The sequence below is a fragment of the Gouania willdenowi genome, unplaced genomic scaffold (genome assembly GCF_900634775.1).
Source record: "Gouania willdenowi unplaced genomic scaffold, fGouWil2.1 scaffold_294_arrow_ctg1, whole genome shotgun sequence".
In the NCBI taxonomy this organism is placed as follows: domain Eukaryota; kingdom Metazoa; phylum Chordata; class Actinopteri; order Blenniiformes; family Gobiesocidae; genus Gouania; species Gouania willdenowi.
Window position 1 is genome coordinate 57,256 of NW_021145054.1, and position 23,996 is coordinate 81,251.

The following is a 23,996-nucleotide window of genomic DNA, read 5'->3' on the forward strand; positions in this document are numbered from 1 at the left end:
ACTGTTAGCTCCAGCATCAAGAACCTGAAACAGAAAAGAGAGAGAAGGGCGAGGAGAAGGCACTGACTGCAGAAAAAACATGATACAGTATTATCAGGTCTACTGCATGGAAACACCTGGTGCTAGACTATGTGTGAGTGGAATGAGAATGAGTATGGGTGGACATCAGTGTAAATGGGTGTGTAAGCAGTGTGCAGTGTTGGGAACATTACTTTAAAAAAGTAATTAGTTATAGTTACTCACTACTTGTTCAAAAAGTAACTGCGTTTGTAACTAAAATACTCTATAATAAAAGTAACTCATTACCAAGGAAAGTAACTATTTGCGTTACTATTAAAAAAAAAAAAAGTTGCTCTATGTCAAAGAATTCACATTTTTTAGATGCGTGTATCGTGAGGTGCTTCATTAAATTTGAGTTGCTTACAACAGATGTGGACAAAGTCTTCACTCCTGGATATAATGACACTTCACACACACATTCTTGCCTTTGACCACAATTAATTTAAAGTAGTGTTTGTATCGTCACCTTAAAAATGTCAACTTTTCATCAGACTGCTCCACGCTCGCCATCTCTGCTGCTTCATCTATTCTGCAGTGTGTGTGTGTGTGTGTGTGTGTGTTTGTGTGTGTGTGTGTGTGTGTGTGTGTGTGTGTCGCAGGTCGCGGGTGCTGGCACGTCGCCTTAGCCAATCATAATCGCTCACCTTGTTTTTAACCCACCTCCTCACGAGTCAGAAGCCGGGGATGCTTTCGGATAACATTTTATTTAATCAATGCATGTAACGCATTGTAACGGCGTTGTAACAGCATAATAATTAATTAGTTAGATTACCCCGTTACTGAAAAACAAACGCCGTTACCTAACGCCGTTACTTTAAACGCCGTTATTCCAAACACTGGCAGTGTGGTGGGTATACAAGGTTCAGAACTGGGGGAGGAGTTGTCTACAACCCTGCACGACTGTGTCTGACTGGACTTCACCCATTGCAGCCCATTAGAGCTATGTGTAGATAGTGGATTGTGTTTGAATTTAATGTTGCTGTTCTACTACATCATTTTGGTTTTAGTTTCTATTTTTAGGTTCAGGGCTTTGTTCCTAGAGGTTAACACTATTATACGATATATGCTTTTGCTAATAAGTAGGTTTTTAGTTTAGCCAGGGCGGGCTCACTCAATAGGCAGTATTGACAAATGCTCAGAGCGCCGTGGCGCCAGAAAATTATGGAAAAAGTACGTTACTTGAACTGCTTTTATTTTGAAAACCTTCCGGCCGCACCACTGTTTTCCGCCTCCAAGATGGGGTCATGGTTGTTCTAAGTTCTGGGTGATCTGCAACCGAGCCACACTTGTGTTAAGTTCCTACGTGAACCGGCTCAAAAGTCCTGAATTAAATCAATGGATGGACGTGAATTAGCCTTTAATCGTATTCAACGTTGAGTTAATCAATCAGTTTGGTTTTTAAGAATAGAATCTTTAAAAAAATATATCTTTAATTTTCCTGTTTTTCTTCTAACAAAGTTATGTCAAGGTATAGAAAACTATTATTTCTTTTTGAAAGTTAATAAAGCCAAAGTATAGGTTTGATATACGCTTTTCATGTATTGTTTACACCTTTTTTTTTCCTTGATGAACTTACGTTTGTATATTTTGTAAACCAACCTTGGTTTTGTATGGGCCCAATTATGAAAATAAATGATTATGTTGTCCAACTTAAAATAATGATTGTGAACAATCTGAACATTGCAATGATTTTATGAATATACTTTTGGTTATTATAAGTGCACTTAATTTGAATTGATGATTGTAAATATGAAAAATTTATTTCTCATGTAATGATAGATTACGTGATTCCTAATTTATGTTTTGACCTTCTTTAGGTCAGTTTTTTTTTTTTTTTTGTACATAGTTTGCAAATAGTTGTATACAAGTATTTTTTACAGCTTTTGTATATAGTTATTGCGTATTATAAATGTATAGATTTTATTTGTTGCAAAATGTGGTTATTTAAATTTGATGTTAATTGTTGTATGTATAATATTTTATTGCTATTATTATTTATTCACAGGATTTTTATTTGTGGTAAAGATATTGATATTCCTTTCAAAAGTCCTGGAAAAAACAGTCGCATCACAAGTCCACTCCCACCTCTCCAATAACAACCTGCATGAGCAGTTCCAGTCCGGTTTCCGGCCCCATCACAGCACTGAAACTGCACTACTCAAAATAACCAACGACCTCCTTATGTCAGCAGACTCTGGACTCCTATCCATCCTCATCCTCCTCGACCTGAGTGCAGCTTTTGACACCATCTCCCATTCCATCCTCCTCCATAGACTTGCATCCATTGGTTTATCAGGCAGACCCCTGGACTGGTTTTCTTCATATCTCTCCGGCCGCACCCAGTTCATTCATTAAAAACATCCCAGCCTTCTCCACTCTCCTCCGGCGTTCCCCAAGGTTCTGTCCTTGGTCCAATCCTCTTCATCATCTATCTTCTTCCCCTCGGCCATATATTACGGAAACACAACATTCACTTTCATTGTTATGCGGATGACACCCAGCTCTACCTCTCCACCAAACCCATCTCCACCCTTCCTCCCCCCTCCCTCTGTGATTGTCTACAGGAAATCAAATCCTGGTTCTCCTCCAACTTTCTCAAACTCAACAGTGACAAAACTGAGGTTCTCCTCATTGGTTCCAAATCCACTCAATCCAATAACATAACTCGGTCTGCATACTTCCATCTTCAAAACATCAACCGCCTCCGTCCCTCCCCCACCTCATCCAGCACTGCCATCCTGGTCCACTCTCTGGTCACTTCCCATCTTGATTACTGTAACTCCCTTCTCTCAGGTCTCCCCCAAAAGTCCTTACATAAACTACAACTGGTTCAGAATGCTGCAGCCCAGATCATCACCAGAACACCTTTCATCCACCACATCACCCCTGTTCTCCAACAACTCCACCGGCTCCCAATCACACACCGCATTGCTTACAAAACTCTCCTCCTAACCTTCAAGGCCCTCCATAATCTCGCTCCTCCGTATCTCACTGAACTCCTCCACATAAACATACCCAATCGGACCCTCAGATCATCTTCCTCTCTCAGCCTTCTCATCCCTCCGGTCCGCATGATCACCATGGGGTCCAGAGCCTTCAGCCGCTCTGTCCCCCACCTCTGGAACTCCCTCCCACCTGACATCCGAAACATTGACACTCTGACCATCTTCAAATCACGTCTCAAAACCCACATGTTCAATCAAGCCTACTCACTCTGATTTCCATCCACCACACTGCAAAACTTCTGTTTTTTTATAATTGGTTTTAGTAAAAGTGTTTATGTTATGTTTTATATTTACTGCTTTGTAATTCTATGTTTTTATTGTTGCTATTTTAACTCTACTTGTAAGGTGTCCTTGGGTTTTTGAAAGGCGCCCACAAATAAAATGTATTATTATTATTATTATTATTATTATTATTATTATTATTATTATTATTATTATTATTATTATTATTATTATTATTGTTATTATTATTATGTGTCAAATTTTTGTTATTTCTTGTTTTTTAATCATCTATATTTTGTGACGTGTTCTACATTAAAGACAATGGTAAAAACAATTATATTCAATTTCTTTGAATTAAGTAAATTGCCGATGGGGGGGTGCAAAAGAAAATCTCTCCTAGGGTGCAGCATTGGGTAGAGCCGCTCCGAGTTTAGCCTTAAAGTTATAGAGGGTAGCAACCTCCTGTAGTAAGACTGGGAGCTGGTTCCAAAGGGGAGGAGCCTGGTCGCTGAACGCTCTGCCTCCTGTTCTACTCCTAAACACGTTTAGAACTTCCAGTAGACCAACAAACTCAGAGCGGAGTGATCTGCCCGGACAATAGAGCACTACCAGGTCTTTAAGATACACAGGAGCTTGATCATGTAGAGCAGGGGTGCCAGGGTGAAAATGGTCAGGGGGCCAAATTTTTTTCAAGTGAGACCACAGGGGGCCGAATTACAATTACAATAACACTGACTCAACACATAGATATGCTGCTTGAAATTATTCATAAAGACCTACACATTAAAAAGAAATTGCATTGGCACCACAATAGCCTCGCAATGAGGACTACAATCATATTTATTGATGGCTTACTAGTGTTGTGGTGGTCAAGACCGGTCTTGGTCTCGAGACCGGTCTCGAGACCAAATTTTAAAGGTCTTGGTCTTGTCTCGGACTCGAGATTTTCCGTCAAGACCGTTCGAGACCAGCACTAATTCCTGCTATTTTTAACCTTTTTTATAATGTGATAATAACACGGAGAAGAACGGGATAAAACAATCCTTTATTCATTATTTAATCCACCCTGTTATAATGACCACAACCTTCCTTAATGTGACTGTGTGTGTGTGTGTGTGTGTGTGTGTGTGTGTGGCTACGGTGTCAGTTTGGACCGCGGAGCGCAAGGGAGAAATGAACTAATCACTGGTAAAACTCCTGAAAACAATCACCAGTAATAAATATTATCTCCCTGGTAAAGACAGTAGCTCTAATAACTGGTAAAATGATAAACTGATGATATTACAGCCTGTGAAGGCTGGATAGGTGACGCACTTACTCTGCTTCTGGGTCCTAGTGCCAGCCGATCGGTGAAGCCTGTTCCTTTTACCGTGTTTACTGAGGTCCGTGTGTGTTTAATAAGTCCTTGTGTGTCTGTGTGAAAGTCTGCATGTTTATGCATCTGTCCATCCACTCTTTTCATTATATCCATGTCTTTTAAGGCTTTATTACATAATATCGGCTGTAGTCCGGGCCGCCGCCATCTTGGATTATGTCGTCACCAGCGCGTCATCGCCGCGCATCACAGAATGAGTCAAATAACTGTAAAGAGGTCTTATATTAGTCTATTATCTTTTAAAGTGGTGTTTTTTTGTGTCTTTAGACTCCAATTACATGTATGTATACAATATGTTCCCCACAATATAAACAGGTTCACAATATAATTAATTTTTATAGTTTCTGTTTCCAGAATAATAATAATAATTCTCAACAAGAACAATTGATTAATTTGTCACATGACTGTTCCAGGGTTTGTTTGTTTTATTTAGTTTCACATCTACCTGTAGCTCTATGTTTTTTACACTGATGACAACTTGTTTGTAGTTTTATTTCAGAAAGTTTCACTTTTACAGTTACAGTTAGAAACCTTTGTTAATTGAATATCCTAGTTACATTACAGTAACCAAATTAAACTATATCAACTAAGTGAATTAATAAAAATAACCTGTGTAAAGGTTTTTTCAAACTAAAAAAATATCTTGTGAAATCTGTGACCTGTTAAACCTGAACAACTGAAAGCATCAGAATCAAGAATCATTATTTCTTGGCAGAAATGCTTTTAAACACTTGCTGTACATTCAGCTGACATAAAAATTTTGTTTTCAAATATGTAGAATAATTGTGAATTTATCAGTAGCAGTTTTAATATTTTAGTTAATTTTTTGCAGGCACCTTTTTTGTCCGTCAAATGTATTTAAAATAAACTAAAATTAAAGAATGAATGTTATTTAACTGTTGAACCTTGCCATAATTTTATTTATTTATATATTTTTTTAAATTGAAAAAAAAATGTTTATGGTCTTGGTCTTGGTCTTGGTCTCGGCTTGTCTCGGTCTTGGTCTTGACTCGGTCTCGGCTCCCGAAAGTCTTGGTCTTGTCTTGGTCTCGGTGCATTCTGGTCTCGGGCAAGTCTTGGTCTCGGATAGTGCGGTCTTGAACACAACACTATGGCTTACACATGAAAACATGCCAATGCATAATTAGGCCAATTAAAAGAAGGCCAGGCCCAGTAGGCCTAAATGAGTCACAGAAAGTAAGTGTCAGAATAAAGTCATCCAACAATAGGCCAAGTGACTGAATAACCAGTAGGAATTAGTAAAACAAAAAGATTCTTGAAATAATATCTTAAAACATTACATTGGCTCAATAACAGATGACACATTAACTTTACCAGTCATCATCACCAGTAAACTCCAACCCACATTTCCACACACCCATGCCTAGTGTTGTGGTGGTCGAGACCGGTCTTGGTCTCGAGACCAAATTCTGAAGGTCTTGGTCTTGTCTCAGACTCGGGATTTTCTCTCAAGACCGTTAGAGACCAGCACGAATTCCTGATCATTTTAAATCTGTTTATAATGTGATAATAACACGGAGAAGAACGGGATAAAACAATCTTTTATTCATTCTTTAATCCACCCCGTATAATGACCACAACCTTCCTTAATGTGACTGAGTGACGTGTGTGACACACTCGTGTGTGTGTGTGTGGCTACAGTGTCAGTTTGGACCGCGGAGCAGAAGGAGATATGAACTAATCACCAGTAAAAATCCCAGTAAAACTCCTGAAAACAATCACCAGTAATAAATATTATCTCCCTGGTAAAGACAGTAGCTCTAACAACTGGTAAAATGATAAACTGGTGATATTACAGCCTGTGAAGTACGGGGGACGCACTTACTCCGCCTCTGGGTCCTAGTGCCAGCCGGCTGGTGAAGCATGTTCCGTTTACCGAGGTCTGTGTGTGTTTAATAAGTCTGTGTGTGTTTAATAAGTCTGTGTGTGTTTAATAAGTCTGTGTGTGTGTTTAATAAGTCCGTGTGTATTTAATAAGTCTGTGTGTGTGTTTAATAAGTCCGTGTGTGTTTAATAAGTCTGTGTGTGTTTAATAAGTCTGTGTGTGTTTAATAAGTCTGTGTGCGTTTAATAAGTCTGTGTGTGTTTAATAAGTCTGTGTGCGTTTAATAAGTCTGTGTGTGTTTAATAAGTCTGTGTGTGTTTAATAAGTCTGTGTGCGTTTAATAAGTCTGTGTGTGTTTAATAAGTCTGTGTGCGTTTAATAAGTCTGTGTGTGTGTTTAATAAGTCTGTGTGTGTTTAATAAGTCTGTGTGTGTGTTTAATAAGTCTGTGTGTGTGTTTAATAAGTCTGTGTGTGTTTAATAAGTCTGTGTGTGTTTAATAAGTCTGTGTGTGTGTTTAATAAGTCTGTGTGTGTTTAATAAGTCTGTGTGTGTGTTTAATAAGTCTGTGTGCGTTTAATAAGTCTGTGTGTGTTTAATAAGTCTGTGTGTGTGTTTAATAAGTCTGTGTGTGTGTTTAATAAGTCTGTGTGTGTTTAATAAGTCTGTGTGTGTTTAATAAGTCTGTGTGTGTTTAATAAGTCCGTGTGTGTCCGTGTGTGTTTAATAAGTCTGTGTGTGTTTAATAAGTCTGTGTGTGTTTAATAAGTCTGTGTGTGTTTAATAAGTCTGTGTGTGTTTAATAAGTCTGTGTGTGTCTGTGTGTGTCAGCATGTTTATGTCTCTCTCCATCCACTCTTTTCATTATATCCATGTCTTTTAAGGCTTTTATTACATAGTATCAGCTGTAGTCTGGGCCGCCGCCATCTTGGATTATGTCGTCACCAGCGCGTCATCAACACAAGTTGCACTAGTGCAGAATGAGTCAAATAACTGTAAAGACGTCTTATATTAGTCTATTATCTTTTTAAAGTGGTGTTTTTTTGTGGCTTTAGACTCATTTACATTTATGTATATAATATGTTCCCCACAATATAAACAGGTTCACAATATAATTATTTTTTATAGTTTCTGTTTCTACTGTATCCATAATAATAATAATTCTCAACAATTATTTAGTTTCACATCCACCTGTAGCTCTTTGTTTTTTACACTGATGACAACTTGTTTGTAGTTTTATTTCAGAAAGTTTCACTTTTACAGTTACAGTTGGAAACCTTTGTTAATTGAATATTCTAGTTATATTACAGCAACCAAATTAAACTATATCAACTAAGTGAATTAATAAAAATAACCTGTGTAAAGGTTTTTTCAAACTAAAAAATTATCTTGTGAAATCTGTGACCTGCACAACTCAAAGAATCAGAATTAAGAATCATTATTTCTTGGCAGAAATACTTTTAAACACTTGCTGTACATTCAGCTGACATAAAAATCTTGTTTTCAAATATGTAGAATAATTGTGAATTTATCAGTAGCAGTAGTAGTTTTAATATTTTAGTTAATTTTTTGCAGGCACCTTTTTTGTCCGTCAAATGTATTTAAAATAAAGTATAATTAAAGAGAGAATGTTATTTAACTGTTGAACCTTGTCATAGTTTTATTTATTTAAACATTTTTTTAAATTGAAAAAAAAAAAATGTTTATGGTCTTGGTCTTGGTCTCGGCTCCAGAAAGTCTTGGTCTTGTCTTGGTCTCGGTGCATTCTGGTCTGGGATAGTGTGGTCTTGAACACAACACTACTGTGCGCTGTCCTCTGCTCACCATGAACCAGAAAGGGACAGAATTTGGACAGGCTTGAAACATCCACTGTTGAATCAATCATTTTTCTGCACAATAACATTATATTTGATACATGGATTATGTAAATAAATCTACAAAGAGGTCTGAACACATTAGTCCAGTTTTAAAGTCTTTACACTGGCTCCCAGTCAGCCTCAGAATAGACTTTAAAGTTGTGATGCTGGTGTATAAATGTGTGAATGGGTTTGGTCCAGAATACATCAGTGACATGTTAGTCAGGTATGAACCCAGCAGGTCTCTCAGATCTATGGACACAGGTCAGATAGTGGAGGTCTGGTTCTGTTCACTCTGACAGTGTTTTTGAGGTTTTGTTTATAGATGGGGCCGTATGTCCCCACAAAAATAAAATGAGTTTAAACCTTATAAACTAGAACAACCTTTGCCCTGTGCTTTGTCTCAGAGCTCATATATATGATTTTTTCAAAACAGATTTGAATATATATAGATTAAATAGAAAAAAAATCATTAAAAAAATTAAAATAAATAAATATATTAATAGTACACATGTAAATATGCGACTGTTTTATGGTGTTTTCAATTGTTAATTTAAAAAAAAGACAAAAAGGAACAAAAATGGATTAAAACACAATACACAACATTGACAATCAAAAACCAAACATCAAAACATCAAATAAAAAACAAAATAAATCGGAATTTACTCAAAACATAAATTTCTAATGATTTTTAAATAGCAAGGTTTCAACCTTTTAAATAGTTCGATGGAAACATGTAATTATTGAGAATTAAAAATCCTTTTTTAAAACGTAGAATGACTTTTGTTAAGGTGTTTGAGCTTAAAGGAGTCCTTTATGTGTGAACATGAACGACACTTATATCAGGTCTGATCATCAACGTCCTCTCTGAGGATACACTTTATTCTCTGAACACATGTTAAACACTATACAGTACGAGAGCGCCCTCAAGGGGAGAACATGTGTTATAACACTCAACTTTTACAATACAGTCACATAGAGAGTAAGATATATACAATCTTAACAACTTTTATATTATTATTATTATTATTATTATTGATGTTTGTAGGCCTAAAGTATTTCCAAAATCTATATGGAATTATTTATTAGTTTTTAGCTTATTTTTATTATCATTATTTTTTTTTAGAATTATTATGAATTTAATTCAATACCTGAAAACTTTAATTATTAAGTAAGAATTCATACCTTATTTTGACATAAAATATTTTATTATTGTTGTTATACATAAAAACATACAGAATAATTAATATTAAAACAATGACATCGTCTCAATGATACATATTATTTTCTTTGATGTCTGCAGTGGAGCGCACATACTCCACACAACAATGTCAGGAAGTTTACTTTGTCCCAAAACAACGAGTATGTGAAGTCGGCGCTTGCGCACTCTGCAAGTCTGTTATTCAATATATATATATATATATATATATATACAGTACATAGGGGAAGAGAACCAATCATCCTATTGAAAACAAAAATGAATATTTACATGTACTGCAGTACTGTTAGTACTCTGCAGCTGAAAGCCATAGTGGTTAGTGACACCCTTTAGGTGGGTCACTTTAATCCTGCTGTGCTGCAGGATGGGGAACAGGACAGCTTCTCTCCAGAGGTTCATGATGACTCTGGTCCCATCCTATAAAAGAGGGTGACAGCAGTAGTAAATGTATTGGTCAGTTAATGATATTTTTAAATTGTAAATGTACATTAAACAACAGTTAGTTCCAAACAAGTCATTTGATTATATCAGCACTCATGGAATGTGTTTGGTCCAGAGTAACAACAGCACTGGGACTTTTTACACACGTTATCACTCCTCTGTTCAGGCTTTCTAATAGAAAATGTTTGTGTTGCCTGGCAACAGCCTCGTCTCCCTTCCAGTTGTGGATCTATTTGTTTTGGAGGAGCCAAATAAATGATTAAATAAACAAATCATAATCTGTTGTTGCTTAATACTGTTGACTAATAAAATGTGCTTGTAGAACTGTTGGATAAAAGCAATATTACACTGGAAGTTATGCTTTTTTAATTATACATGTTTCAATTTACATTGATTTACCATTTAGAACAATCAATAAATGAATGACAACTTTGATAAACGACAGATTGATATGGTTATTACAACAAAAATGTGTTAGATGTTTAATTAGTTATAAATCCTCAGTCAAATATTATTTTTCTCATGGCATAACTCTTTGTTTTGCAGACCTACAACCCAAAAATACAGCAGAGACCAAAACAAACAGAGCTTCAATTTTTTGCTCTCATTGTCAATTTTATTCACATTTAATTGTTCTATATACATTAAAAATTAAAGTACATGAGGTGTCAAAATCATTGTATCTCAGGGGCACATACAGTGCAGCTTGATCTCAAGTGGGATAGACCTGTATAATAATGATCTACAAATTTAAATGTCTAATTTATATTTTAGTGGAAGAATTTTGGTGCATTTAGATAATGACTTTTATTGAACTGTCCTTTACCAATACAACTTGTAAAGAAATACTAAGATTCTAATAAAATACAGCAACTGCAAATTCTTATGTCATAGTTTATAGTTACAACCCTTTCACTGGACTAGTTTTACTTCATTTATTCAGACAATAAAATAAAAAATAAAATAACCAAGGGAAGTGATGTTATTCACTTCATGAACATTGTTTTATCACTACTCTCACTAACTGTGTGGCCCTTGTGGTCAAATGTTGTAGCCACTACACTTATAGTGCACCATCTGGTGTTTGAATAAAGACATTGCAGTTAATTTGTCATCTGGCAAATGTGATTTCAGCACAACAGCGCAACCTTTTGTGTAATATTGCTTAAGTAATAAATAAACAAATATAAATAAGGACAACTGTACTTTTAATCTTAACACAGAGAGCAGGACATGTGCTGGGTGGTGTGCATAAAGTGTGGCTTTTGACCTAAAGGGTGATTGTTCTGTGATGTGGTCGAACATGCTTTGAATTTTTTGTTAATGTCTTGCTTTTGTGTCTAACAGTGAGTGTTGATATAGGCATAAAATATACAATCTAATTTGGACCTCCTACAAAGTCAAGCAGAAGATCTCACCTGCTCCAGGGTCAGCTTTTGATGAGGCACTGCAGGCCTGACACCCCCTCCCTCATCCTGACGGGTTCCACCTAACAAAGAACATAGGGAGATGTTAGTGTCAAATAGAAGCTATTCTACTGCAACTAAAAGCTGCTTGTCGTGAAATGAACATTCAATGACAAGGCACCAAATTGTTCAAAGCATTAAAAGTTCACATCATGTAATGAGTGTATGAATAAAAGTTAATCTTTACTGTTTACTGAAGTTGTCAACCATGACCTAAAGGTGTGTGATTTCACTAACCTACACAATGTACAGCCATACTTACAAACGGTGGTGAGTGTGTGAGGATAAATGTAGTGTGTGACTCTATAATGACAAACCATCACCACATTGTCCTCCACAGTGAGCAGACCTGTTTGGCTCTGCACTGTGGCAAGGTGGACACCAGGAGAGGGGGGGGGGTCTAGCAGCAGGCTCACCTCATCCTCCAGTGCTCTTGAAACCTGCATCTGAGGAGCAGTGAAGAACCGTGTTCCTCTCACTATCCTAAGGTGGCAGGGGGCTCATTCCCCACTATGCTGTGGCCCTTCATGTAGAAGGTATTCTCAGCAGTTACCTGCTGGGAATATTCTTCAAAGAAGGTGGTCTTCACCACTGTCACGCCATCGCTGAGTGCTACACTCTGTTTTTCTTTTGGTCCAAGGGGACCACATTATCATTGTCTTTCATCCAAGAAATTACCCTGACCTCCTCCTTTAATTTCACCACCTTCACCTTCAGGGGCAGCAGCCATTAAAGGGGCCAGAGCGTCGGCCATTCAGCAAATCTTGCAATGCCATTCTAAAATGAAAAAAAAGAGGTAGTTTGAGTTATAAAAGTTACAAGTTCATGATTAACCGATTACACAGTCATAAAATAAAGTCACATCAATGAACTGACAGCTTAGTGCAGTGGTTCCTATTTTATATCATAAATTTCTGGTGAACCCAGAGACTTTTTTCTCTAAAATTGGTGTAATTTTTGTTTTACAAATACAGAGTAGCAAGTATCAGTGCACAAAGTAATAAGTGTAGGCTCAGATATTTATATAATGCATTTTATTTGAACTAGATTTGACAGTGAAACTATAGAAGTTGTTTGAGATTGTGTGTAAGGTGTTTTATAAATATTATTCATACCCCTGGTATATTTTGACTTAAAGTTACTTTTATTCAACCAGCAAGTTTTTTCTTGAATGAAAATGACACAAGTGTCTCCCAGAAAATAATAAGACAATGTACAAGAGACATCATTGTGGAAAAAAAAAAAAAAATCCTAGCTTTTATTTACATTTGAACAAAAAGTGGCATGTCCAAAATTATTCATACCCTTCTCAATAAATAATAGAAAAGCCTTTATTGGTTATTACAGTAATCAAACACTTCTTATAGTTGTTGACCAGCTTTTTGCATGTGTCCACTGGTATTTTTGCCCATTCATCTTTAGCGATGAGTTCCAGCTCTTTCAGGTTGGAGGGTCTCCTTGCCATCACCCTGATCTTCAGCTCCCTCCACAGGACTCTGGCTGGGCCACTGCAACACATTTCTGTTTTTGTCTGCTAATCATTTCTTCACCACTTTTGCTGTATGTTTTGGGTTGTTGTCCTGCTGAAATGTCCACTGGTGGCCAAGGCCAAGTTTCTCTGCAGATGACCTGATGATGTTGTTGAGAATCTTGATGTATGCATCTTTTTTCATGATGCTGTTTACTGTGATTAGGTTCCCTGGTCCATTGGCTGAAAAACACCCCCAAAACATTAGGTTTCCACCACCATATGTGACAGTGGGGTGGGGACAGTGTTCTTAGGGTTGAAGGCTTCTGCTTTTCTACACCAAATGAAGGATACATCATTGTGACCAAACAACTCAATTTTTGTTTCATCTGACCATAAAACAGAGGACCAGAAGTCATCTTCTTTGTCCAGATGAGCTTTTGCAAAAACCAAACAGGCTTTTGTGTGCCTTATCTGGAGAAGTGGTGTCCTCCTTGGTCTGCGTCCATGGAACTCAGCAGTGTGAAGCGTCCGTTGGACTGTCTGCCTTGAGATGTTGCCACCAGCAGAGCCCAGATTCACCAGAATGACTTTGGTGGTGATCCTTGGATTCTTGTTCACCTCTCTCACTATCCTCCTGGCCAGCGCAGATGTCACTTTCATCTTCCGACCACGTCTGCTAAGATTTTCCACAGTGTGGAACGTCTTGTGTTTTTTAATAATACTTTGCACTGTAGCCACTGGAACTTGAAAACATTTGGATATGGCCTTATAGACCTTTCCTGATTTGTGAGCAGCCACAATGCACAGCTGCAGGTCCTCACTGAGCTCCTTTGTCTTCTTAGCCATGACTGTCCACAAACCAACTGCAGAGAGCTGCTGTTTTTCACCTGTTGAGTTGATTAAACAGCTGTTTCTAATGAATCAGGGTCATTAGAATGTTTTAGAACAGCTTGGACTGTTTGGAATGGTGTAGAACTTTGCATTTGCTAAACACTGACCATTTGCAAAGGGTATGAATAATTTTGGACATGCCACTTTTTGTTCAAATGTAAATAAAAGCTAGGATTTTTTTTCCACAATGATGTCTCTTGTACATTGTATTGTTATCTTCTGGGAGACACCTGTGTCATTTAAAATCAAGAAAAAACTTGCTTGTTGAAAAAAAGTAACTTTAAGTCAAAATATGCCAGGGGTATGAATACTTTTGGGCTTGACTATATATATGTATATTATATTTATATATTTTAAATATAATTATTTAAGCATTTTCTGCCTCTTCCTGGACTGATATCTATTTCTGAGATATTATGTTAAGATTTTTTTGAATTGTAGAATTATAATATATATAATTACATTTTTATATATATATATTTAAATTATTTTAAAATTCCTTTTTTTAATTTCAAAAGAATATTATTTATTAATTTGAAAAACATTTATTTTTATTCAAAAAAATATGTTTTGAAACAATTTTGAATTGTAAAAATGAATTTTTAATCAGTTTCTTATTTTGTTTCATTTTATTTTATCATCACTAGACATTTCAGGTGACTCCATTTTATTTCCAGGTGACCCCAATGTTGACCAACCCTGATTTAACCTACCACGGCGGAGCCGTGGACTGTCAAGGAGTAAAATTGTTGTTTTTTTTTTAATTAAATGTTTTTATTTATTTTAAAAGTTCAACTTTTTCATTTTAAATATCATTTTAATTTATTATTACTAGACATTTCAGGCTACCCCAACGTTGAAAACCCCTGGCTTAGTGTGAGACATCATACTTACAGGACTTTAGTTTGGAATGTTGATGGAAGAAAGGACGGGAAAATGTAATTATGTTAAAGCTTATGTTTTCAGTGGACAGCAGCGGTGCTGAACACGCACAATACTCACGCACACAAACGTGCACACAGTGAGTGTTTGTGTGGCATTTATGCTAAAGTTTTCATGGCTGTGTATGTGTCTTTAGAGCAGGGGTGGGCAAACTTTTTGGCTCAGGGGCCACATGGACTTTTAAAAATTGACAGACGGGCCAGGCCAGCACCCAATGCATACATACATTCTTCTTCTTCTTGTCTAAAGTTCAAATTTATAAAATTTCATAACAACTCAACCATATGCGTTACAGATTTGCAACTTTCACCCAAATTTAGCCCCAATTCTAAAGAATTGGGGCTAAATGTTTGTACATTTAAGGAGAGACAGGTCTGTTAGTAAAGCAGTGCTTCTCAACGTGTGTGGTAGAGAATGGAAACATGACAGGTGGAAATTTTCAATTTCATGCCAATCTTCTTAAAAACCCTTCTTCATCGACAATAAAGATCATTACCAGGCAAATTTAGAATCCTAAAATGTATCAGAAATGAAAAGATCATTATTTAAAGACTACATTAGAAATGTGACTGGGATCAAAATGTAACGTGGAACTAAAATGCAAACATAATGATTTACGTCAGCATATGAAGTGGAACCAGAAACAAACTTTTATTATCTGATTTAAAACATTTATTTACTTTTTTGTTTTCTTAAGCTTTTTGGCACATATTGCAAACAAAGTGTTGTTGTTTCCTGAATATTTGGACTGCTGTACTTTTACATTTGTTTTTATGCAGGTAAATAATTTCATTTAGTTTTTCAGTTTTGATTTATTTATGAAATATACTTGATGATACTTATTCCCCATTAGTTGATTTCATACTTTTACTGAATTCATTTCTTTTTTGGGGGTTTTCTACTGCACATTTTACATGTGTTTTTTGTTTTAATTCAGATGAGTTTCATTTAGTTTTTGATTTATTATGAAAAATTATATTACTTGTTCCCTGTTGGTTCAACATTTTAACGTGTTATTTGTCAGAATTATTTGGGGGGCAATGGGTACAGGTGGGACTTGAAAGTTCACATAACACACACACAATATATATATATATATATATATATATATATATATATATATATATATATTGTCTTTTTCTTCTTTCGAGATTCCTCCATCTTCACTGGTGACTGCTCATGGAGAGACGTGGGCTCTTCAGTGAGAGACTTGGGCTCCTCATGGAGGGACGTGGGCTCCTCATTTAGAGACGTGGTCTCATCATGGAGGGACGTGGGCTCCACATGGAGGGACTTGGGATCTTCAGGGAGAGACTTGACCTCCTCATGTAGTGACGTGGGCTCCTCATTTAGAGACGTGGTCTCGTCAGGGAGTGACGTGGGCTCTTCAGTGAGAGACTTGGGCTCCTCAGGGAGTGACGTGGGATCTTCAGGGAGAGACTTGACCTCCTCATGTAGTGACGTGGGCTCCTCATTTAGAGACGTGGTCTCGTCAGGGAGTGACGTGGGCTCTTCAGTGAGAGACTTGGGCTCCTCAGGGAGTGACGTGGGATCTTCAGGGAGAGACTTGACCTCCTCATGTAGTGACGTGGGCTCCTCATTTAGAGACGTGGTCTCGTCAGGGAGTGACGTGGGCTCTTCAGTGAGAGACTTGGGCTCCTCATGGAGGGTCGTGGGCTCCTCAGGGAGGGACATGGTATCTTCTTGTTTCCCCCGAGGTTGAAACAAAGCCGTGATCTGTTCAGCTGTAACTTCAGCAACGTGGTGCATCAACTGTGGAGAAAATGAGTTCAGCATCTTCCTCCTGATGTCTTTGGGGTAGGCTTCATGAAGTGTCTTTATGATGGAGGTGATCATCTCATCCCTGGTTGAGCGGGACATGTTGACTTCATGTGTGGTGGAGCCTAGGGCAGCTAGAACACCATCTTCTACCCCTTTGGTGACTCCAACTGCCATCTTATCCAGCTTCATGGAAGGCATGGTGAGGAACAACCTTGGTTTAGGCACCCACAAGCCCTGAAGCACCTTTGGAACCACGTCCAAAACCACGTCCCGGGGCTGCTGGAGATGTTCAGAGCAGGAGGTTTGCTGATGCCTCTCAGTGAGCGCCTCCCCAATGGCCTTTGCCTCTTTCATCATCTTTGCTGATCTATGAAATGAAATCATAAAGTTAGCTTCAAAACAGCCCAAAGCAGCAGGTGTTTAAAGTGCAAATGTCTGTCAAATATAACCAGAGGTGAAAGTAATGGATTACAAGTACTAATGTTACTGTAATTGAGTTGATTTTATGGGTACTTGTGCTTCTTTCAGTATATTTCTAAATCTGTATTTTTACATGTACTTCAGTACATTTTTCAAGAAATAAAGTCAATCGTTGCATTTTTAAACCCAATCATTACTGAGAAAATGATTATTATTTTTCATTTAAAATGATCAATGGACATTGTGAAACTATAAAAAATGAAATGACCAGACAACAATGAAATGCATTTGTACTTGTAATTGAGTAGGATATATCACTACTCTTTACACCTCTGTATGTAACTCACATAAAGTTTGGAGGCATGAGCTCTGGAGCGCTGATCAGCCTTTGAGCATCCAGCTGAATATCCCTCATCCTCATGCTGTCGTTGACCTCCCTCGCCATGCTGAGAAGCATCCTAACCTCATCATCATCATCGTTATCGTACTCCTGCAGCTGAAAGTCCAGCAGCTGCACCCTTAGACTGCGTTTGCTCATTACATGGAGGTGTCGAGCCATGTCTTCAGGAGTCACCTCAGACAGAAGTTGGTTCTCCTTCTGTAACCTCAGGAGTTCAGCCACCATAGCTACATGAACTTTGTAGGAGGGCATATGCCAACAGTTCTGAAAAATCTGTCTATAAACAGGAGTGTCGAACAGCACCCCGATGGGACGATAGGTGCCTTCTTGAAAAAGCTCCATCGATGCTCAGAAAAATACACTCAGAGAAGGAAATATACAGATAATAATGAACAAAAGTAAATGAGTCAAGGAAATGTCAAAGAAATAGTGATCAATGGAGAAAAGATGCTGAAGAACTGCTTATATTGGAACACGAGTGAACACTGTGAGCTCTATGAGAAGATGAAAGAGCTTTAGAACATGAAAGCAGGAGATAACTCTTTTTCTATTGGCTGTTGCAAGGAGTGATGTAAACAGAGTTGTCATGACAACAGAGTTCTGTGTTATGTTTGTTTACACATTGTGTGTGTGTGTGTGTGTGTGTGTGTGTGTGTGTGTGTGTGTGTGTGTGTGTTGGGGGGGTTCTTTGTTAATCCCTCATTGGTTATTATTAGCATTTGAGGAATAGGTTGAATGTTGTCCAATGTTTTATTTTATTTTAGACTATTTTATTCAATTTAAACTGCCTGAAAATGAAATATAAAACAGTCTCACGAACAAACAAAGTAAAAACAAAATAAAGAAAATAAATAAATAAATAAATAATAAATAAAAAAAAACCTCATAATTAAACAAAAATGTTTGTCAAAAATAAAGTATATACAATTAAAAGGTAGATATAATTGTAATGACATGGGTTATTATGGCCACTATTTTTTAATTATTTATATGTCATATAAAGATGAGAACATGTATGAACATGTACAAAGTATGAGAACAGCATTAATGTCACCTGATTTCCTCTCAGGGATCAATGATTTACTGAATCTGATCAGGTTTAATGATTAAGTTCTCATCAACTTAGTTTAAATGAACCTAATTTAAATTATTTTCTGTGTAATGTGGAATTTGACGTTGACTAGATGTTGCACTTTGTTACTTTTGTCCCCCATAGTCAGGGCGAAAGTAACACCATGCAATACACTGAAGTTAAAAAACAAAAGAAAACCAAACATTTTTTTTAGGAAAACAACAAAACAATGAATTAAAAAAAAAATAAAAAAAATAAATCAAGTATAAACTTTGATTTTCATTAGTTAATTGTTTATTAATTCATTATTTTAACATGCATTTTACTGTAGCTCTGATGAGTTGTTAGAATGTAGCATTCTAATAGCGTTGCTCCAATGGACTTTTATTTTGTAAACCAGAAGTTCCCACTGAAACTGTTGTACTTGAGGTAGCTTGCTGACTGTGAATGTTTACCTACAAGACACGGACAAAAGGTTGGAATAAAAAGAACTAAAAGACAACATGGACTGAGTTATTCTTAGTTAACCTGGCACAACAGTTCGAACACTGAGCAGGTGAAGATGATTAAAGCTGATCACATTTTCAGAGCGCGGCTGCGCTACACAAAAAATGGGCGGAGCTTCACAGGCACAGCAAAGTTAACGTGCACTGGAGCCTCTGTAGTTAGGAGTCAGTGATGATTTGCGTTGCTTTTTAGACAGTGTTTGTGGTGATTTAGGCAGAGTTTAATGCAGCCAGGACAGGAGGAGAGAGGGCGGGGCACCTAATAAGCGGTCCCCAGAAAAACTTCCCCATAAAAAATGTTCTTTGTCCCACGGTGACGGCGTTTCATGCCGATTTTGTACATTTCCCCGTTTAACCGTTTTTATTGGTCGATTCCGTTAACGCGAATTTTATAGAGCCCTATACTAAATGCCACTTTTGTAGCTATCTGTACACAGCAAATCCAGCATGCCCAAATTAACACTGTCAGATTTGATTTCAACACTTTTAAAGTGTCTATATGGGTCCAGACCAGAGAGTGTTAATTTAACTCTTTTTGGAGAGTTGGTACCTTAACTCTAATTAAGTGTCAAATACTAAATCTGTCTGGAGTTAATAATTTAACACTAACTCAGTGTTAGAGTCTTTTAACTACATAAGAGTTATTTGTAAATAATACTAAAAAAGATATACATTTTGTTTTTAACTTTTAGAAATTCATTGGGAAATAAACATTTAAGAGGCAATGATTTTCTGAAATACATTTATTTCAAAACATGCATCACAATTAGAAAACAATTTCTAAAACATGTAACAATGTGGAACAATGTACATGCTCTCACTTTCATTAGAATATTGCTTATCTGTCATATGTGAGCTGGTCAATGTAAATAACAGCATTTTCATTATTTTTTTTTATTTCAATGCATTATGCATGGAAGTGTTGATCAGGATAAGTCCACCCTCTGTGAAGAGTTGAGACTGAAAGCTGAATTTCTCCATAACTGAAAGAAATTAAGAGAATTGAAATGTCATAAACTATTAAAACCACCAATTCAAGTTGTTCACTCACACTCACTTAGTCTATACCAATTTAAATTGTACATAAATACAAACCTCTTGAAGAAACTGGAGGAAATGGAAGCATTCATCACGTTGTGGAACTTTATTGTACTTCTGCACTCCCCCATATTCCACCTTTGCATCTCCTGCGTGGAGATTAAACCAGAAGTTGTGTAAGGCAAGGCAAGGCAAGGCAAATTTATTGAAGACAGAAACACACACAGTGTGTGTTGCTCCAGGTTTGGTCAAGTGGTCTTTAAGACATAAGATTTTTCTGAACTTGGATGCAGCCAAGGAGTTTGCGCTTAGCGGGCTGTGTATGTATGTGTTTTATTTTTATTTATTTATTTATTCAGTTCATTTCCGACATGGTTGCAGTCACAGAAATTCATTTTGACATTCAGAGCAAAATCACATCATTGGTTTTTTTTTTGTCCTTTTGCATGCCGGAAAGGGCGACGGAAAAAAGCATTTTGCTTATCCAGATCCGTCCCCTGATTTGAACACAGATAATTTTACATCAAACCTCGTTTCTTCCCTTGTCAAACATTCTCATCTTCTTCATAATTTCATCTTTTCATTAAGGTTTTTTTTTTTTTTTTTTTGTCCTTTTTTATGTGATGTGTTCTCGTCTGCACGTCTGTTTCTGTCTTCCTGCTTTCTCAAACTGACTCTGTGATGAAAAACTCAGGCAGATTTTGTCTTGAAACCGTTCCACCTGGATTCTAAAGGCTTTAATCTTCAAACAAGGGTAAGGCACGTGTATATTGGCCATGTTGACCTGTGTTGACTTGTGAAAGTGTTGGCTGCCCTGTAAACAATACAACGTCGTATTTTCTAGACTTGAAGCTGCGCTCGCACCCACCACAATTCATAAACAGTAAACGGGTCTAATAACCTTTAGACACACTCATGAACATCTGCTTAGGAAATTTTCATTTAGAACAAAAAAAAAGTTAACAAAGACCAACATTGGCTACTCCCTGGCACATAAAAGGTGGGCTTTATCTACTAACAGCAGCAGTAATATAAAGGTGCCTGCTCTCCAACATGCTAATGTAAGCATGGAGACTTTAAGAGAGCTTTTTTAACAGTGAATTGTATCTCACGGATGGTGTTGGCTTCACAGGACTAAGACCAAACAGTAATCTCTGAAAAGTCTCAAATGTGTGCTGAAGCTTGGGTGGGTATTTCAAGTCCAATGCATGTATAACGCCAACAAGAATGCAGGAGGCCTTGGCTACATTTCCCAAACCTGTGATGCATTGAAGGCCATCAATGTGGATCTTGTACACGTCACCGACTTTGACGACCTTCAATGGATAGGAGTTATCCTGCTGAGTGTCCTCAATTTCCTCACGATTCTATTTGAGTGAGAAATCTATTAGACATTGATGCATTTTTAATGGTCAATGCAAATTGTTTAGAATTAAGACAAACTGGAGGCGGATAAGCTCTGCTAATATTTTCGGCCCGATATGTTGAGTTAATTTCAATATCTGTCTCTAAATTACATAATTTATTTGACTACAAACCCAGCCACCCCAATCCATCAATAACGGCTTAAGATCAAACAAATAAATTCAGTCTTTATGTCTGTTAAATTGTTGCAGAAATTATTATTTGACAGTACAAATATATCTCGTTCGTTGAACTTTTATTTAGTTTTAAACATACCTGACTAGCATCAAAAAGGGCTGGCCATCGATCCATGACTGTCTGTATGCTTAGCTGTTGTGATACGACTTCTTGTCTTATTAAACTGAAGGTTTGGCAGATCATGTCATTTGTGACTTGTTTGTTGTTTTTTTTAGGACCTCAGTTGTCAACTCTTGTCGTATTATTTCAAGGGATTCTGTGGTCTCTCCAGGTGGGATTGGAGGGAAGTAGTTAAGTTCACACCATTTAGCCTTCTTCTTTCTTCTTCTGTTTGATGATTTACGTTTGCAGCTATTTATCATTAGTTCAGGGACTCCATGGCCACGCAGCTTGGTTCTGTAGTTACCAACTTTGTATTTTAGGCTCTGTTGCCATCCATATAGGCCATTAAATGAACCAGGTTCCTGTAGGCATGGGTATTTTTTAATCAGTGCGTGTGCAACAAACAAACGTAAGTTACACAATAACAGTAAAATGTATTTATATGGAATACAATGAGAAATACATTTGTGGTGATGCTACGGTATCAGGCTATTAAATGTAATTATATTAAGTCAATAAAGCCACATGCAGTTGCTTGATATTAATCATATTTTGATCATTACATTAAAACATTATTTAACAATTTATTTCCAATCAAATTCACTTCCCTGACAAGAAATTGTCCGAAAAAATGTGTGAAAAAATAGCGCCTCCTTTCCTCTGATAACTTTTAACATTGTTCTCCTGATCTGTGATGACTTTTATCAGTCTATAAAACAACAAATGTTTTCCACGGTTTGACCGGTTGGTGCAGCAAAAAACACGGCAATAATTCCGGAATAATTTCTCTCAAAAATGGGCGTTTACTTGTGTATCTCTATTCTGTTTGTATTGTGGCTTCCCTCCAGGTTGGCTACTTCCGGGGTCATGACGTTGTTGATGACACGCGGTGAAAACCCTCTATTTAACACTTATTACAGACTTCCATTTTAAGTTACATAGTACAGCCGGTGATCAATTATCAGCTATATAAATAACATAAATATATTCAAAATGTACAAAAAAAAAAATATTCTCTGTGCTGTCTGAAAACAAACTTCTTATACACTTGCAAATTGTTACCTTATTGAATTTTTTCTTAAGTTGAGCCAGTCAAGTCCTTTTATAGTGTGACAGTTTGTACTCAGTGACAGTGGACACGTACAAATTACGTCCACACATCGTTTAAAGAAAAAGAAAAACAATCATCCACAGCATTGCATGTGCTATCTTCCAATGAAATGGACGTCACTCTGTCGATGGCAGCTTTATGTATTGGGGTCCCAGTGACCCCAGGTGAGCTTTGCACACCTGCCTAAAAATGTTAGAGACCCGGTCCATGTCTGTCTGGTATGAGCTCGACACGTCCATATAGCGGTTTGATGGCGCAGACGTCACACACCCAGCATCGCGGTTGGAAACCCGCACCACCCCACGGCAACTCGGCAGAGCACAGCGGCACCAGCCACACTCCATGCGGTCCAGGGGACGAGACCCGACGGCCCGCTTCGACGCAACAGGGAGCGACTGGCCGTGCAGCACTGAAACCATCGCCCGCACCAGGACCAAGCACCTGGTGCTAACTGGTTATCAGTGTCCACATCCAAACGCAAAAGCGGAGTTTTCCCAAATCTTCACTTTGGTCGGAGTTTCTATAAACCTTTGTGCGTGTGTGTGTAGAGGATAGGGCAAAAGGAAGAACAATATCACAGTTTTTCAAAATACCTTGCTACGTGTGGACAGGGCCTAAGAAGCTGCACATCAGCCATGCCTCGTGGCTCCTGGTGTTTATACGTGTGTTTTTCTGATCTTATGGGGACTTTCAGCTACAGTATGCTGATGCTGGGGTGTCGAATGTGGGAAGCGCCGACTAAATAAATACATAATTTTTCCTCTATCGTTTGGTGCTCCTATACCGCCTTTTTCACCACTGGTTTGGAGCTAGTTTTTGCTAGAAGTAACATGAATTTGGACATGAACTACCAAGCATATAAAACAACAATTTGACCATGGACTGTATAATTGATAAAATACACAAGAAACGTTACAGAGAAAGCACCATACATAAAAAAATCTTAAATAACACTTACTTTGAGCTGGATTAAGGTGAACCACGAGACCACGTCCAAGCTGGTTACCTTCTGCACATGGCTTCTGTTTTGAAGCAGATTTGTCTGAATCTAATTAAATACACACAAAAACATTATTTGTGGGTATACTGTTCTCATTATAGTAAATGGAAATAATTAATCCAATATTACAAGCCTGAGGATACATATTAAGTACAAAATTACAGTGTAGA

At 37.3% G+C, this 23,996-nt stretch overlaps 1 protein-coding gene across 1 annotated transcript; it reads right to left on the reverse strand.

The window, feature by feature from the left end:
- Nucleotides 1-16: 16 nt before the first annotated feature.
- On the reverse strand, nt 17-17,873 carry LOC114459308 (uncharacterized). Its single transcript, XM_028441597.1, has 7 exons — nt 17,343-17,873; nt 15,961-16,942; nt 11,752-11,935; nt 11,442-11,512; nt 9,876-9,999; nt 3,076-3,195; nt 17-24 (listed from the first exon to the last, which is right to left on the reverse strand). The coding sequence occupies exons 1-7, from the start codon at nt 17,735-17,737 to the stop codon at nt 17-19; spliced, it is 1,884 nt and encodes a 627-aa protein (XP_028297398.1). The 5' UTR covers nt 17,738-17,873.
- Nucleotides 17,874-23,996: the final 6,123 nt, after the last annotated feature.